This window comes from Cebus imitator, unplaced genomic scaffold, assembly GCF_001604975.1.
Source record: "Cebus imitator isolate Cc_AM_T3 unplaced genomic scaffold, Cebus_imitator-1.0 Scaffold76, whole genome shotgun sequence".
Lineage (NCBI taxonomy): Eukaryota > Metazoa > Chordata > Mammalia > Primates > Cebidae > Cebus > Cebus imitator.
This window is the reverse complement of record NW_016107391.1, coordinates 7124458-7139894: the sequence shown is the minus strand read 5'-3', so window position 1 is coordinate 7139894 and position 15437 is coordinate 7124458. Positions and strand designations below refer to the sequence as shown.

The following is a 15437-nucleotide window of genomic DNA, read 5'->3' as shown; positions in this document are numbered from 1 at the left end:
TGATTGAGATTTCAGGGCCCTTTCTTCACCAAAAAGCTGTTCTGTGCCTCTGCCTGCCTCCACCCCAGGGCTTCCTCTGTCCCTGCTTCCTGTGCCCTCTGCTGTTCTCACATAGCCTGGAGCTCAGGAGGGCAAATCGTAGGGCCCGGTGACTTTTCTGTCTCGGTCTGGGAGCCCAGCTGAGCATAGCCTCTTGAAAAGAATTTTAATTTTTGATTTCCTTTCCCTTCTGAATACAAATGTGATTCCTGTAAGGGTAGTGTCCAGCTCAGTGGGTGTGAGCACAGGCCCTGGTCAGAGGGTCTGAGTTCAGGTGCTGCCTCTACCCCTCATTAGCTGTCTGTGCCATGTTGGGCAAGTTACTGTTCCCTTTGAGCTTCAGTTTCTTCCTGTGAAAAATAAGGACAACAAATCCCTCCCTCATGAAGTTGCTCCAAGGAGCTTGCTGGGTCCTGGTGCTCAGGAAGAGCCTGCTGTTAGCTTCTGATAACATGATACGCAAACAAAAACAGGTGTCCAGGCATCCTCGCCTCATGGTGCATGGCGCCCCCAGAGGAGCGTGCTGGGGTGAGCACCCCTGCTTCGCCCCCTGCCCTGCTCATCTCTCAGGGTGCTGACTGGGCTCTGCCTCTCCCCAGAGGCCCAGTGGGTGGCAGGAATTGGCTCCTTTCCCAGGGCCTGGCCCACAGAAGATGGTGGGGAGATTGTACTACAGGAAAATAGGCTGGGCGACTGAGGGCCCAGAATCTAGGATAGTTCCTGGGGTGGAGTGGGGGTATAGCCAGGAGTACTGTCAATCATGACTCACATTGAGGATACCCTGCAGAGGCCGGGAGGGAAAGCTGAGCTGGGAAAACCCCAAATGACATCTAAAGTGACCTGCTGAGAAATTTTGACAGAGAAGTCCTATTAATGCAGAAAGGAGGGAACAGGCCCTCAAGAAGAGAGCCAGGGCATTCCACTTTAATAAAATAATCATACCAGCCTCACAGGGCTGTGTGCAGGTAAAGGGGCTCACGAATGAGGAGTGTACACTTAACTTGGGGCCCAGGGCTGTGTTGACCTGGCTTGTGTAGGTTCGGTCAGCATTGGCACTTGCTACTGAACATAGGGATGGAGCCGCCTCCCCAGAAGGGCCTTGCCTGACCACCTTGTTTAAAGCAAGACCCCATTTACTCTCATAGCACCCTGTTGTTTTTCTTCAGCCTAGGTTGTAATTACACATGTCTGTTTACCTGTCCAGCAGAGCGGGGGCTGTGTCTGTTTCCCCTGCTCTATCCTAGCACTGAGAGCAGGGGCACGGTCAATGTTGAATGAATGGGGTCCCCTCCCCCAGTCTTCAGGCAGAGCAGGCTAGGAATTCTGCCCCCCCCCCATTTTTTTTTCCAGAGGATTGGGCTTTCAGAGCCCCCTATAGTCCCTAGGCCCTTTCGGAGATGACCCTGCAGCCGGAGCAGCAGGGAAGGGCTGGATACTGTAGACTGCCAGCCACAGAATAGCTGGGTGGGAACAACTGGGAGGGGCCTGCGGCTGGGTCTTTCACTCACCTGCTTGGCCACAATCGTTGATGGATGATGGGGTCATTCTGGGACAATTTCTGCCCTTCTACCCATCTGCAGCTGTTTGGCCTGTGGCCCCACAACCACACTGCATCACCACCTGAGCCCTGTGTGGCTCCCCTCGCACCTGGTGCTAGACCCGACTTTCACCAGAGGCTTCCTTTTCGCTCCTCACTTTCCTCCAGCCTACCTCCTTCTAGGTCTCCCCTGACTCCTGCCCTCAGCTGAGACCAGGGCCCTCTGGTCTTGGCAGATGTGTCAGGCTGAGGGAGGCCCTCTGAGTCCAGATGTGGTTGTGTTTATGTTTCCAGAGAGTAAGGGGTCGGAGCTCTGGACTGGAGCCGCTGGGGGAGGGGTGGTCTGGCTCCAGCCCCCTGCCCTATTCCACCCCCACCCCCACTAGCCTGTGTATCTGGCCTTGTTCATCTCAGAGCTCCACACTCCAGGTCTCACAGCATCAGACCTTCCTCCAGGGAGGACCTCTCTTCATTCTTCATTCCTCATCTGAAGGTGAGAAAACCAGTGGAAAGATGCCTGGCTTTGGAATCTAAAATCCTAGTGGCTCAGTGTGACCTTGGCCCAGCTACAGGGCCTTGGTTCCATCTGTAAAATAGGGACAACACTCCTGACCTCAGAGGCTGTGTTGACCTGGTTTGAGAATGTGTGCACAGGGCTCTCCAGCTGTCAGCTCATGACTATACCTATGGCTGTGCCCCACTCCAGCTAGGGCTTGCCTGGGTCCAGGGCAGTGCCAACCCCCATCATAAGGTGATTCTAAAGCAGAATCTCAACCCCTCCTTCCTCCCCCACTGCAGCTGCAAACATTTTGTTTTGCCATTAGAAATGACTTACTTAAGGGAAGCAGAATTTTACAGGCAGTTTACAGGCTGGTCTTGTTCAGTAGTTTCCAAAAGCCAGGGGAGGGCGGAGGCGGCCGGCAGTCCCCACAAGTTGGGATGGATTGGAAGTGAGAAGTGAGTCCTGTGTGACGGACACTTTCTCCTCCACAGCCGCATGCCGCTGGGTGGGCTCTCGGCACAGTACGGGCAGTAGGGATAAACGTCTCACTAGACTCATAGATCCAGCCCCCTCAGTCCTCCTAGAACAGCCTGGCCCTGGCTCCAAGGAGGGAAGAGGGGCTGTTGCCGCACCCACAGGAGAAAAGGCAACCCCTGGCCTAAAGAGGCTCTCAGCAGCCCGCGCCCTAACGCTCCGGGCAGGCAAGGGTCCCATAGCACCCTGGAGCCGCGGAGGGAGGGGGTTCTCGCTAAGGCGGCCCAAGCACAACGCCCGGGTGCGCACCGGGTGGGCTAGCAACGCCAGACGGTGGGTGCCTTCAAGGGAGCCAGGCTGAGCAGGTCAAGAATGGTGATGGGGAAGAGGAGTTAGGGAAACCTCTGCGGTGGCTGCCTCAGCGCCCCTCTCCTATCCGAGAGCCCCGGGCTGTCACAGTTCCCTTTCTATCCGCCTCCCTTCTCAACCCAATGAAGCAGTCAGGGCTCAGCAGTGCTTAGCACGCTCGGACTATGGTTTTAATAGACGTACATGGACAAGTCGATATAGACAGATTTATAATTCTATACAGTCAGTCCGACATACACAGGGACGCTGTAAACAGGGGCGTGGGCCAGAGAGCGGGTGTGCAAAGTGGGCGCAGGGCCCCGGGGCCGGGCCCCTCGCTCTGCTGGCTCGACTTTTGCACGGTGGGCGGTGAGGAGGGGGCTGTTATCCCAGATGGGGCCACCTCCTAGCCCGGGAGCAGAGCAGGGGGCCTAGGCCTGCGGCTAAGCTCTGGGCTGGGGTGTTCTGAGACGAGCCTCCCCCTCCTCCCGCCAGGTCCGCACTGCCCGCTGCAGCTCCGTGGCCTTAATATAGGGCTCCGGGGCGCAGGGCCAGCGAGGCTCTACCAGGCGCGCCAGGGCCGTGTGCGGCTCCACGGAGTGCCCAGTCCTGGGCTGGGCACCGTTACCCCCGGCCCAACGCCCGCTCCAACGCGGATCCGACTCGAGCTAAGGCGCTCTCGGCCGGGGACGGCTCGGAGAGGGCATCTTGGTTTGTACGGGGTCGGGAAATCCCAGGCAAGTCCAGGCCCCGCACATCCAGTCCGCAGGGCAGGCACGGCGGCTCAGTCGGGGTCCAGGGCGGCGGGGGCGCGGGCTACGAGGGCGTCCTCCCCCGGCCGCTGGGCCTCGGCGTTCACCTACCGCGCTGCGTCCCCTCTGCGGAGTGGGCCGCCGGGGCCCGTGGGAACACACACACACCACCCGCGCCATCCCGAGGGAAATTGCAACTCATCCATTTTTTCGCGGCACTTTTCTCCGACGTCTTTTTCCTTTGTTTTTTGTCTTTTTGGAGGGCAGAGTGGGGTCTGGAAAAGCAAACACAAAACCAACCCGGAGTGGGAAGTGGGAGGAGGGGGCTGCTCAGGCGCGAGGTCCGCGGCGCGGTGCTGCGTGGCGAGCCGCGGCGTGGGAGCCGGAGCTCTGCGTGCGTCCTCCGCGCCCGCGCCCTTCCCCGCGCCGGCAGCCAGCCCGCGTGGCACGGCGGGGCGGTCAGCTGTTGTACTGGCACGCGTTGAGGCCCGAGGCCGGGCCCTGCAGGCCGCCGTAGCCGAACGATGAGTGCTGCTTGGACTTGAGCCGCAGGCTGGCTAGGCTCGAGTTGCACGTGTCCCGGTAGACGCTGTAGGGCGAGGCGGGGGTGCCATACGGGCAGGCGCCCGGCGACATGGCCGAGTTGAGCGAGGAGCTGGTGAGGTTGTTGATGTTGTTGAGGCCCGAGTTGGGCATGCCAGGCACGGCGCCTGGGCCCATGCTGGACGGCATGGTCATGGAGGAGATGGAACTGGGTGCCGAGAACATGGACTGCGACGACAGCGGGCTCATGGAGTTGAAGAAAGTGAAGCTCTTGGTGGAGAGCGGTGCTGGCGCCAGGCTCTTGGCGGCCCAGTTGTTGTAGGAGTAGCCGGCGGCGTACACGTCCTCATAGGGCTGCACCAGGCCGCTGAACTGCGGCACGTAGCCGCCCTTGCACAGATCCAGCTGCTGGTTACGCTCGCGCTTCCGCCACTTGGCTCGCCGGTTCTTGAACCAGACCTGGGGGAGGGGGCGGGAGAAGAGGTCAGGGCCGCCGAGGGCTGGGAGGGCCCCCCCCTCCCCGCTGCCCGGGAGCCCTCCGCCCCGCCTGCCTGCTGCCCTCCAAAAGTTGTTCCTCTCCTTCGACCGATTATTTCCGCTCCTACATTCCCTCCACAATGGTTCCTTTCCCGTCCCCAGAAAATACTAGTTTTTTTCCTTTTCCCGATCTTTATCTTCTTCCCGAAATTATATCCGTTTTCTTCTCCGAATACAGATTCTCTTTTATTTTAACAGATATTCGTTTTCTTTATTCCTCTCTCAACCAATTCATTTCTGCCTTCTCCCCCAAACGGATTTGCATTATCTACTATTTCCGTCTTTTTATTCTCCCTCAAATACAAAAGGTATTTTTCTTCCCTGAGACATAGGACTCTCCGACTCCCCCAATTCTTCGATCTATTTCATCGCTCAAATAGTTTGTTATCTTTATTGGCAATATTTGATATTTTCTTTTAGGCTCCAAATGTTTATTTTCGTTCAGTCCACCCCGCTATCTGAACCTCTTTCTTCTCCCTTAGTCTATTTTCTTGTTTATCCCCCATTTTTGATCCTTTTGAATCGTCCCCAAATATTAGTTTTTTTTCATTTTTTCCAAATATCTCACCTCCACGGTTCCCTTTAAACAGTTGATTATTTTTCTCAAATCTTGATCTTTTTGCTTCCTATTTAATTTTTCCTGCCACCTCAATATATGCCAAATATGTTTCTCCAAATATTTAATTTTTCCAATTAAATATTAAACATTCTCCAAACATTGAATTTTTTTTCGATTCTTACTAGTTTCTTCTAATCTTCCTGCCCTTCCTTTTCTCCCTCTAAATTTGGTGAGAAACTCCTGGTCCTCCGCATGCCCCCTGCCCTCTCGGATTTTCCTCCAGTTCTGAGCGGAGTTTCCTGAGCTAGTTTGCCAGACCCCTGCATCTCAGCTTTCCCTAGTCCTCAGCACTGACACTACCTGATTCCACCCCCACCCCACCCCTACCACCATAAACCTGGGCAGGATTAGTGAGTTCAGGATTACTGAGTGCTGTCTTCACTCCAAGTCCCACTGGGCTGGCCAGCCTGCCTACGGAGGGGTGCGGGCTGGGGTATTGGGAAGGAGTCTGTGGGCCAGGTGGGACTTTGGTCGGCTTGGGAGGTACTCCCAATATCTGATTAAATATTTGCACCCCCAGGGAAGAAATGATTCTCTTGCTACCCTGGCAGGAAAACCTTGCTTTTACTGGAAACCAAATGGGTGGGAAGAGGGAGAATGCAGGTTGGCTTTGGGTCTGAGATGGTATATCCCAAAAGGGATTGGGAAGGCCACTTGACCATGGAGCCCTCCTCCCCCCCACAACTGATGGGAGGCCTTCTGGAAAGGGCAGAAGGCAAAGGGGGTCCTACTGACGGCTGGGGATGGCGGAGAATCTCTTGAGCTTTTAGAGAATCTGCTTATGGGATGGGACCACTGCTCCAGGAAGTTTTGAGAGGCCCAAACCCAGGCACCTTTCAGGCTTCTGCGAGGCAGCCAGGCAGGACCTGCCTTTCCCTTTCGTTTTTTTGGGGAAGGCCAGCAGCTCCTGAGGTCCCCAGAGGCAGGGAATCCACTGCCCAGTCTCTAGCCCAAGGTATGCTGCTAACATCCGAGTGGGTCCTGGGCCCCACAGGGCTTGGGGGATTCTCGTGGAGATATGGGTCTTTGGGTTGGGATTGCCTTAGTCTGAGGATCAGGTAGGGTGAGGGTCAGAGGGGTTGGATGTTGGGGGTGGCCTGGAGGCCTGGCAGACGCTTGGTGGGCCGGGGCCTAAGGTGGGGATCACCAGTGGAGGGAGGGAGCAGGTCTGAATGGTAGGAGAGTGGAGGGCTGCGTGCGTGCAGGTCTAAGCTTTGGAAGGCTGCCGTGGAGGCGGCGGGCAGCCCTCTGCGCGGGTGCCCTTAGGCGAGTGCCCTTTGCTCACCCGCACACGCGGCTCGGTGAGGTTGGTCCACACTGCGATCTCCTCCCTCATGCTCATGTCGGGATAGCGGTTCCTCTGGAACGTGGCCTCTAGCTCCTGCAACTGCTGGCTCGTGAAGTGCGTACGTTGCCGCCGCTGCTTCTTCTTCTTGGCTGGGTCCTCCGCGCCTCCGCAGCCCGCGCCTCCCGCGCCACTGTCCTCGGGCCCCTTGGGTTCCCCGCCGCGCTCCTTCTCTGCAGCAGGCAGGACAGGGCGCAGGTCACCTGGGCTTACGCCCGGTTGCACCCTGTCCCGGCTCCACCGAAGCGCCTGCTACCAGCGCTGGCGGTCTTCCCTCCCCTCTCCCTCCGGGGGCCCTGGGAACTGTCCCCACTGGAAAGCGCCCGCCAGGTGCTGGTCGTCAGTAGGCACCTCTCCTCTGGTGTGCTGCGGAGAAGAGCCCAAGTATCGGAGCCCGAGCCTCGGGCCTGGGTTTCTGGCTGGGCACGCCCGCACCCTTAGCTCGGCTCAGGCTGGCCCTGCTGCTGCTGTTCCAGCAAATGTACGCTTTTGTTTTGTTCGTTTTGCGAGCTCTTAGGGGGTCTAAATCTGAGGGGTCTCTACTTCTGTGAACTAGGATCAGATCCTTCCAGCCTAAAGCCCCTCCACTTTCTTCTTCTCAGGGATGTGTGGGAGCCCCACAGGGCAGGCACTGCACAGCCGGGTTCTCGGCCTTGCTTCCAGGCCTCCAGTCCCAAACCCTAGAAAAGCCCACCAACTGCAGCCCAGACAGACAGACTTTGTCTAGGTGACCTCGGGCTTTAGTCTGTGTCTCTTTGAAGCTACACAAAACACACGCAGTCATAGAAACATTGATACATAGAGAAAAAGAGTTTAAAAACAAAACACAGAAGCCCAGAAAAGCTTACAGCTCTATGCTTAAAGACACGGAAAGGGCCACAAATTCTCAAAATCAGACAGGAAGAAACAGAGCAAATGTAAATTAAGAAGCTAGAAAGCTTCATACAAACACACCCCTAACTAAATACAGAGCTGTAAGTGTATAAACTCCAGGCTGACAGAGGCATTTATTTCTCCAGGATTAAAAAAAATGTACCTTGTAGATAGATTTTTAACCCCTTCCCAATAAGGTCTTGTAGAGATAATTTTAAATCCCAGAGAAACACATTACAGTTAGGTAATGTAAATTCCCCAAATAACACCACTGTAAATGGATTTTGCGAAAATTCTCGAGAAATGCGCCATTTTGGATTGACTTTTTAAAATCTCCAGAAGAATAATGCTGCGTGTAGTTATTTTAAATTCCAGAGACCTACACTTAGTATATTAATTCTTTCAAAATCGAAAGATACAGTTAAAATTGTTAATTCACCCTCATAGATTTGGTTCAAAATAATCAATCTACAATTATATATCTCTCTAGGTTTTAAAAATAAAACCAAAGAACACGCTTAAAACTTCTGAAAACAAAAGTATAGTTCAGCGTTGACTGTGTTTTAACCAAGCAAACAGAACCTCTCAGAAAAATCACTTAGGGATGCAAAAGAGAAACAGATTAAGAAAGCGGAGAGAAACACTCAGCCGTGTATTAAGAAATGAACGCGGAAGAGTCGCCCACGCCAGGGAGCTCGGAGCCCCTCGGGGCGGCTAAGCTGGGCAGCGGATTCGCCGCTTCACTGCCGGAACCGGTCACCCGCGGGCCCAGCTCGCTGCTGGAAAAAAGCTCCAACTCGGACAAAAAGCGCGGAGGGAGACGCGCTGGAGCCGGAGCCCGGGCCCGGCAGCTCCCGGCTCTGTCGGCGCACGTGGGCCGGGATCCCTCGATCGGGGTTCGGTCTGGTCTTACTGGGAGTCCAGCCGCGCCCCTTGGCCCGCTGGTCCCCTGGCCCGCTCGCCCTTACCGTCCTCTGTGTCTCCCTTTTACTTGATGACCCTCTCTCCCCCCCAGTTTACCCTTCCCACCCGCCCCTTCTCTTCGGTCTCTTCCTCTCAGTCTGTCGCCTACTGTCACGGTGTTAGCCTCCCTCTCAGTCTCTCTAAGCGCGTTCTCTCGATCATCACCCCCATTCCTTTCTGGGTCTGCTCCTCTCCCTTCGTCCAAGCCGCTCCTTAGCGCCCAGTTGCGCAAATCCAACTTTTTTCCCGTTCTATTTACTCCTGATCAAGAGGGGCTGTCAGTCCAACCCTCCAGCCGTAGGCTTGTGCATCTGCCAGTTTCCTGGTGCGTGGGGACCGCGTGGAAGTGCCTTCGCGTGTGCGTAAGTTTCCGCGTTCACCGTCAGGTCGAGAACGGGAAAAAGAAAGCTCCTGACGCTTCTGGGGCGGAGAGGGAGCTTGGTTGCACGGCGCGGGCGTCAGGCCCTGCTCCCAGCTTCCCGTGCCCCGCGCCCGGGAAGGCTCCGTGCGCGCCGAGCGGGGAACGGCGCTTACCTGGCAGCTCCGTGTCAGACGACTCGCTGGCAGAGTTCTCGAGCGGCTCGCGGTGGTCGGCGGGCCGGGCCAGGTGGAAGGCGGGCCCCATGTCATGGGGTGGCGGCGGCGGCGGCCGGAGCCCCTCCGGCAGCCGCTCCAGGCTCATGCCCCCCTTGAAGGCGTCCATGGAGGTGGGGACCGCGGCGGGCGCTCCAGGGGCCGGGGCTGGGCGCGCCCCGCCGCCCTGGCTGCGACCTGCAGGGACAAGAGCGCAGCGCCTAAGCGGCTGCCCTCCAGGGCTGCCGGCGCCCGCAGCGACGCCGTACCCGCCCCATGGACCGCCCGGGGCTGCGGTGCCGGGCGGGCAGAGGCGGCGGCAGCTTCTAGAGACCGGGCGCCTGGCTCCGCGCTCCGGTCCGCGCTCCCGCCCCTCGGGCCTCAGTCGCCCCGCCGGCCCCGGCTCCGGCTCCGGCTCCGGCTCGCGATCCGGGGCCGGTTTCTAAGGCTCCGGACGGCGCCGGCAGAGTCTGTCTTAAAGCGACAGCGCGCACAGCCAGGTTCCAGCAGTCCCTGCGCCAGGGGTGCTGGGTGGGGTGGGTCTGGGTGGGAGGGGGCTGGGGAGGGAGGGTTCGAGCAAGCGAGGGAGCGCGGGCGGAATCCAGCCCCGAGTCGCCCGCGCCGCCGCGCCCTCGCTGCCTCCCGCCCTCCCTCCCTGCCTCGCCCGCGCCCTCCCCCTCCGCAGCCACCTTCCCGCCGCCTCCCCGCCCCCCGCGGCCTCGCTGCGCCTCTCCCTCCTTCCCCGGTGACACACCAAGTTCTCCCTCGGCCTCACAAAAGAAACGCATCTGGCCTGCAAGTCCCGGGCGGCTCGTGCCCACCTCAGGCCCCAAATGACTTGTTTTGCCTAGAAATCAACTCCCGTCTCGGCCGCCTCGAAGTCCCCAGCCCTGGCGAGAACAGCCCAGGATGAGTGAATGTTTGCCGAGCAGGATCGCACCGAGCGGGCGCCTTCGAGCCAGCGCCTGGGCGGTGGCAGAGCCCGGGGCCCGTTCCGGCAGCTCCCAGCGGTGTCCTCGTCGAGGGGCCGCCTGCCCCTCCTCCTCCAGCCTCTTCTCCCGGGAACTCAGCCCGGCTGAGTGACAGCAGCCTGCACTCTAATGGGCCCCCGGATGCTGCCTCCTAATTAGCTTGGACCTTCTCCCCTAAGGCTGCTTCTCAGGCCTCTCTCTCTGCACCGCAGTCAATTTTCCGGGATTGGGATAGAAATGATGGCTTCTAATCAGACGAAACGTTTTTGCTGGCGCTGGGCGTTTGGAGAGTACAGAGGGAAGACCCCAGAAGCCCAGCCAGGCCCCACAGCCTCTTCTACCTCTCCCCTTGTTTTGCACCTTACCCGTTGGCAAAATGGGCCAGGCCTGGCCTTGGCAGGCTTTGCCCTTCTTCAGGGAAGCTTTGTCCCAGCCTGGGGGACTGCGTCCTGGCTTCCCAGGGCTTCAGGTACAGGCCTGGTAGGCCAGGTGACTGCTGTCTCCCAACCCTGGGCCAGCAGCCCAGGAAGCCCTCAGTCTTCCAGCTTCTTTCCCACACAGTGGGGGAAAGTGCAGCTCCAGTGGGCCTTCGCTGGACACAGGCAAAGACATTACTCTCCCACTCCTAAGAGGGATCCCCTCCTCAAGTCCTTGCACGTAGGTGAAGTTTGTTGAAGGATTTTGCTCAACAATTGTTAGCTGGCCCTGAGACTGCAGCGTCTTGAGCAAACAGGCTACAGCTGGGGCGGCAAGGCGCCGCCCTGACCTGCTCCTCTGACCACAGGCGGACCCCAGACTGCCCTCTGCCCCTCACCTGTGACCAGCTCCACCAGACACAGCAACCCAAGGGAGCAGCGCCAGGGAGATTGTCAGCCTAGGAAAGAAGCACTGCCTTGCTCTCCAGGGAGGTGTCCAGTGTCCTCACCCCAAAACCTAGTGCCTCCTCACCTCCTGGGTGGGTGGCACTGACAGTGCAGGTATCAGCGTCTGGGGCACTCTGCAGGCTCTGCCTTCGAGTCCTCGACTTACCCCTTCCCATCAAAGGGAGACACCCAGGGTCAGGTTGAGCTCCTTGTGAGGGATGCTGGGGCCAGGGGTAGACACACAGGGTGGAACCAGGCCTGCCTTCCATTCCCTCCATGTGAGCCCCAGCCCCCCTACCCCCCCAACTGTGGGGCAGGGAGAGACAGCAGCTCCTTAGGGCCTGGCCCTTTCTCACTGTGCATCTGTGACCACAGGAGGCAGGGTCTGAGGCCAGAGGGAGGATACTTCCCAGGAGTTTGGGTTGGGGAGGCTCAGTGACTCCTGCCTTCTTCCAAGCTGAGATCTCCCTCCATGAAATGAGTCCTGGCTACAGGGAAGGGGACATGGGGAAGCACAGTTGCACAGCATTTGCCCTCAGCTCCACCTTTACCACATTTCTTGGCTGAGTCTCCTGCAGCAGAAGATCCCTCCTTTCAAGGAGATATTCAGGTGCCGCAGCATGCTGGGGAGTGTCCCTTCACACACCATTCTCCCTTTAGCTGTCTTACCACATAGAACAGCCTGCGTACATACAGCATGGGGGCACGCACACACACACATCCTGTATATCCATTCCGGCATGCTGTGCACACACATGCACTCACTGCATTATGGAAGTGCTGAGTTGAGGCATATATGTGCTACTTGGCATGAACGCCGGCTGGTAGGGGATAGGAGGTGTGTTCTAACCCTGCCACATGTCAGGCCAAGGTGGGAAGCACAGTGCATCCCTGAGCAGAGACTTAGAAATGAATGGTCTGTCTGTGGGCATCTGGAGGAGGCTGGGACTCACAGCCCCCTCATTTCCCGGAGGGACCAAAGTGACTTTTTGGGCTGTCCCCGAATGGCGACTGTTTTTTGACTCAGCAGCACTCACTGATTAGTCTGGGGCCTGTATCCTCACTGCTGGTGCATTTAATGCAGTTATTGAGCACCTGCTGTGTGCCGCTCTGGGCCCAAACCTCTGGCAGAGCTCCAGACAAGCACAATAGTCCCTTTATTTGGCAATCTCGATGCCTGCTGTGTGGATGGAAAAGCCCTCAGACTGTTTCAGGTGAAGCCCGGTATCCTCAGGGGATCTGAGACCCAAAGAGGGTATGGGGCTAGTGGGGCCTGCTAGGGGAGTATGTTCTGCTTGGCCTGGGCCGCACTGAGTGATCAAGGAGTGAGGAGGCAATTGATTGTGAGGAGGCTGTGGCCTGATCCTGGGCATTGGCTGGGGAAGGGACCTGGACATGCTCTCTGTTCTTCCCCAGCTACACTCTCTCACTGGCCATTGTCCCAGTCAAGATAGGGGCTTCTTGCACACTCACAGACACATCACACACACAGGACAGAAGATAGCACTCTTTCAGGAGTAAGAAGAGGCTTGGTGTTCCTCCAGCTGTACTGTGTGACCTGTGTTTGCCTCAAGGTCAAGGCTTGATCTGCCCTGTGCCTCAGTTCCCATGTCCAATATGGGACTCTGCCTGCTGCTTCAGCATCCAGCTCGCTTACTGATGGGACACGAAGAGAGGAGGGAAAGGGGCTTAGTGGAGCTGGAACCATGTGTCCTATTCCCCACACCATCCCTGGCCACACAAAGTCAGAAATGATTCTGTGATTTTCAAGAATTTTGGAGTTTAGGGTCCTGGCTGGGCTGAGCAGAAGAGCCTGGGCTGTTGTGGAGTTGAAGCAGTCAACAAGAGGATCCTTCCTGAAGCCGGGCTCACTAAAAACAGCCTGTGCCCAAGAATGGTTTGTAATGTAATTTGGGAAGGGTGGTTGGGATGCTGTCATGGAGAGGTATCCTTCTACCCACCCTTGGGGGCACCCTGCCCTAATCCTTGCTCTGAGAACCAAGGTATTTTAGGAAAAAGGAAGGAATGTGCCATGGCCTGCTACCAGGGCTATCCATGACTCTCTGGGACATTCCAGCCCTAAGCCTCTTAGTCCGCGGAGACGTTCAAACTTGAAAACCCAGTTTTGGGAGTGCAGCCTAGACCACCTACCTCTTTCTGCCTGATCTAACACCCCCTCCCCAATAAAAGCTCTTGTTTCTTTGACTACAGCAATTACTGGATAAGCAGGGAGGAGGGTGCTCAGGTAGGGGCTGGAAAGACCTCACTGGCTCCTTTAGGCTTCCTGGGACCCCAGTCTGAGGCTTCCAGCCAATTGAGGATCCCCGGCCTGTTCCGGGGAGAGCCAGGATGTATTTGGACAGGACTGCCACCAGTGAGGCACAGATGGGATTACAGAACTCAGGTCTCTGTGCTGTGGGCCAGTGGCTGGTAGGACGAAGGCTCTCCTGGGCCCACCTCTCACCTAATTCCACAGAAGCTTTCTAGTTCCTGAGAATGGCTGAGCTGTGGGGAAGAAGACTAGGAAGGAGGTAGCAGCTGGTCACACAACTGGGGAGCAGAGGGGTGGCTTATGATGCACCATAGCCTCCTCTTCCCAGGGGCTAGGTCTGTCTGGAGGCCCCTGCATCCTAGAGTCCAGACTGTCTGGTCTCCATGCCCCAGCCCACCTCTTTTCCTTTCCCTGGCAGAGATGCAGGAAGCCCAAAGCAGCCCCGTGAAAGGGCACGGGGACAGCAAGTCTCCTGTGCTGCCCCGGCTGCCTGTAGCTTTTGGTCTGACTACCCTAGACCTGAACCCTAGACCTGAATCCTCGCTCAGTGGACAGCAACCTGGGATTTCCTCCCTCTGGACCTGGTGGCTTTCAGAGGTGACAGCGATGTCCAGAGAATACGCAAGTCTTAGTTTTTCAGAAAAGTGGACTAACTAGTGGTAGATTCAGGGAATTCCTAAATCGGAAAACCTTGGGACCCGGATTTCAGCCTGGGGTTCCCATGACTGCCATCCTGGCTTTGGGGCCCTGCCTTTGCCGCGGGAGAACAGGCTCCAATTTACGAAGCTGGTCAATTTCAGAAATCCGAGACCCGGTTCTTGAGAAGCGGCTGCGTGCTCCGGGACACTGCGTCAACAACCAAACCCGGGAGAAGCCGCGGGAATGTCTTTATTGGACGTTACGAAGGGAATTTGGGGTTTCTCTCATGGGAAGAAAAAGCCCAACCTGTGCCAGCGAGGGCAGGCCGCCGTGGGCTGCGGGCACCTCCGGGCGCTGAGGCGGGACGTCGGGGCGAAGAGAGCCAGGGCGCGGGCCGATGTCTGCTGCTTTTCTTTATGATTGCTGCCCGAACGAACGAACGAACGAACGAATGAAGCGGTTTCGTTTAGGAAAAATACCCTCTTGATGCGAAGCTATGACCGAAGTCCCGTGCCATGCAGAGGGGCCATCAGTTCCATGGGTGGTGGGGCCCTCCATCCCTGGATGCAGTGAGGAGCAGCGGGAGGCTTGTGCCCTTTGCGGAGCGGTGGCCCGTGTCCCCGNCCCGAACGAACGAACGAACGAACGAATGAAGCGGTTTCGTTTAGGAAAAATACCCTCTTGATGCGAAGCTATGACCGAAGTCCCGTGCCATGCAGTCTACCCATTTCTCCTGGGGGTGGGGAGGCCCTGCGTCCCGCGCCGCCGCGATGGGCTGCCACGGGGTTGTGCCCTTTGCGGAGCGGTGGCCCGTGTCCCCGAGGCTGCTACCCGCTTGGGGTGCCCGGGGCCGAAGCCGAGGGTTGATCCCACCGGTTAGGTGACGGCGGCTATGATTGTGCCCTGGGCGCAGGAACGGGCTCCTGCCTCGAAGGCTCCTGACCTTCTGCGCCTTGCGCTGTCGCGTGCCGCCGGCTGGACCCATACACGCCAGGAGCAAATTGCGCAGGACTCGGCCGGCCGCCACCTCCCTGCTCCCCTCCACCGCGGAGACCCTGTGCCCCTAGCCCAGCGTCTCTTACCCCACCTGGGCAGCGCTGCGTCTGCCGCTTGTCTGCTCCGGGCTCGCACGCCGCGGACTCTGGCTCAGGTTTCGGCTCCGGCTGGGGCCCCGGATCCAGCTGTGGCTCTGGCTCTGGCTCTGGCTCTGGCTCTGGCTCTGCCAGTTGCTTCGGCCCCTGCTGGTTCGCTACATCCCAGCGCGCGAGGCCGGGTCTGCCTTCGCTCGGCCCGCTCCTCCCGCCGCCGCCACCCGTCGCCCGCGGGGAAGGCGGGGACACCGGCGAGAGGCGGGAGGGGGGGAGGGGAAGCTAGGCACTCGCCTGGACCCGCAGGGAGGGGCGGCCCGCAGTCCCGCCGCCTAGGGGTCCCGGCCTCCCTCCGGGGGCTCAGGCTGGGGTCCGTGCTGCAGGCGGCTGGGTCTGGAGGCTGAGGATCGCGTCCTTGGACCTCGGTGGAGGGGTCTGGCAGCTTGCGGATGAAGCCGCAGCGGGTCCCAGCCTGGCCCGGGCGCCCTTTCTCTCCCAG

General features: G+C 58.3%; 1 protein-coding gene across 2 annotated transcripts; it reads right to left on the bottom strand.

Moving 5' to 3' along the window:
* Positions 1 to 3066: 3066 nt before the first annotated feature.
* On the bottom strand, positions 3067 to 15137 carry PITX1 (paired like homeodomain 1). 2 transcript variants are annotated; one of them, XM_017532346.2, is made up of 4 exons: positions 14933 to 15137; positions 9067 to 9303; positions 6637 to 6869; positions 3067 to 4654 (listed from the first exon to the last, which is right to left on the bottom strand). In XM_017532346.2, exons 2-4 carry the CDS (start codon positions 9233 to 9235, stop codon positions 4112 to 4114), a joined length of 945 nt encoding a protein of 314 aa, XP_017387835.1. In that variant the 5' UTR covers positions 9236 to 9303; positions 14933 to 15137; the 3' UTR covers positions 3067 to 4111. The 2 variants fall into 2 exon arrangements, with proteins under 2 accessions (XP_017387835.1, XP_037595836.1); XM_037739908.1 differs by having other exon boundaries at positions 14938 to 15137.
* Positions 15138 to 15437: the final 300 nt, after the last annotated feature.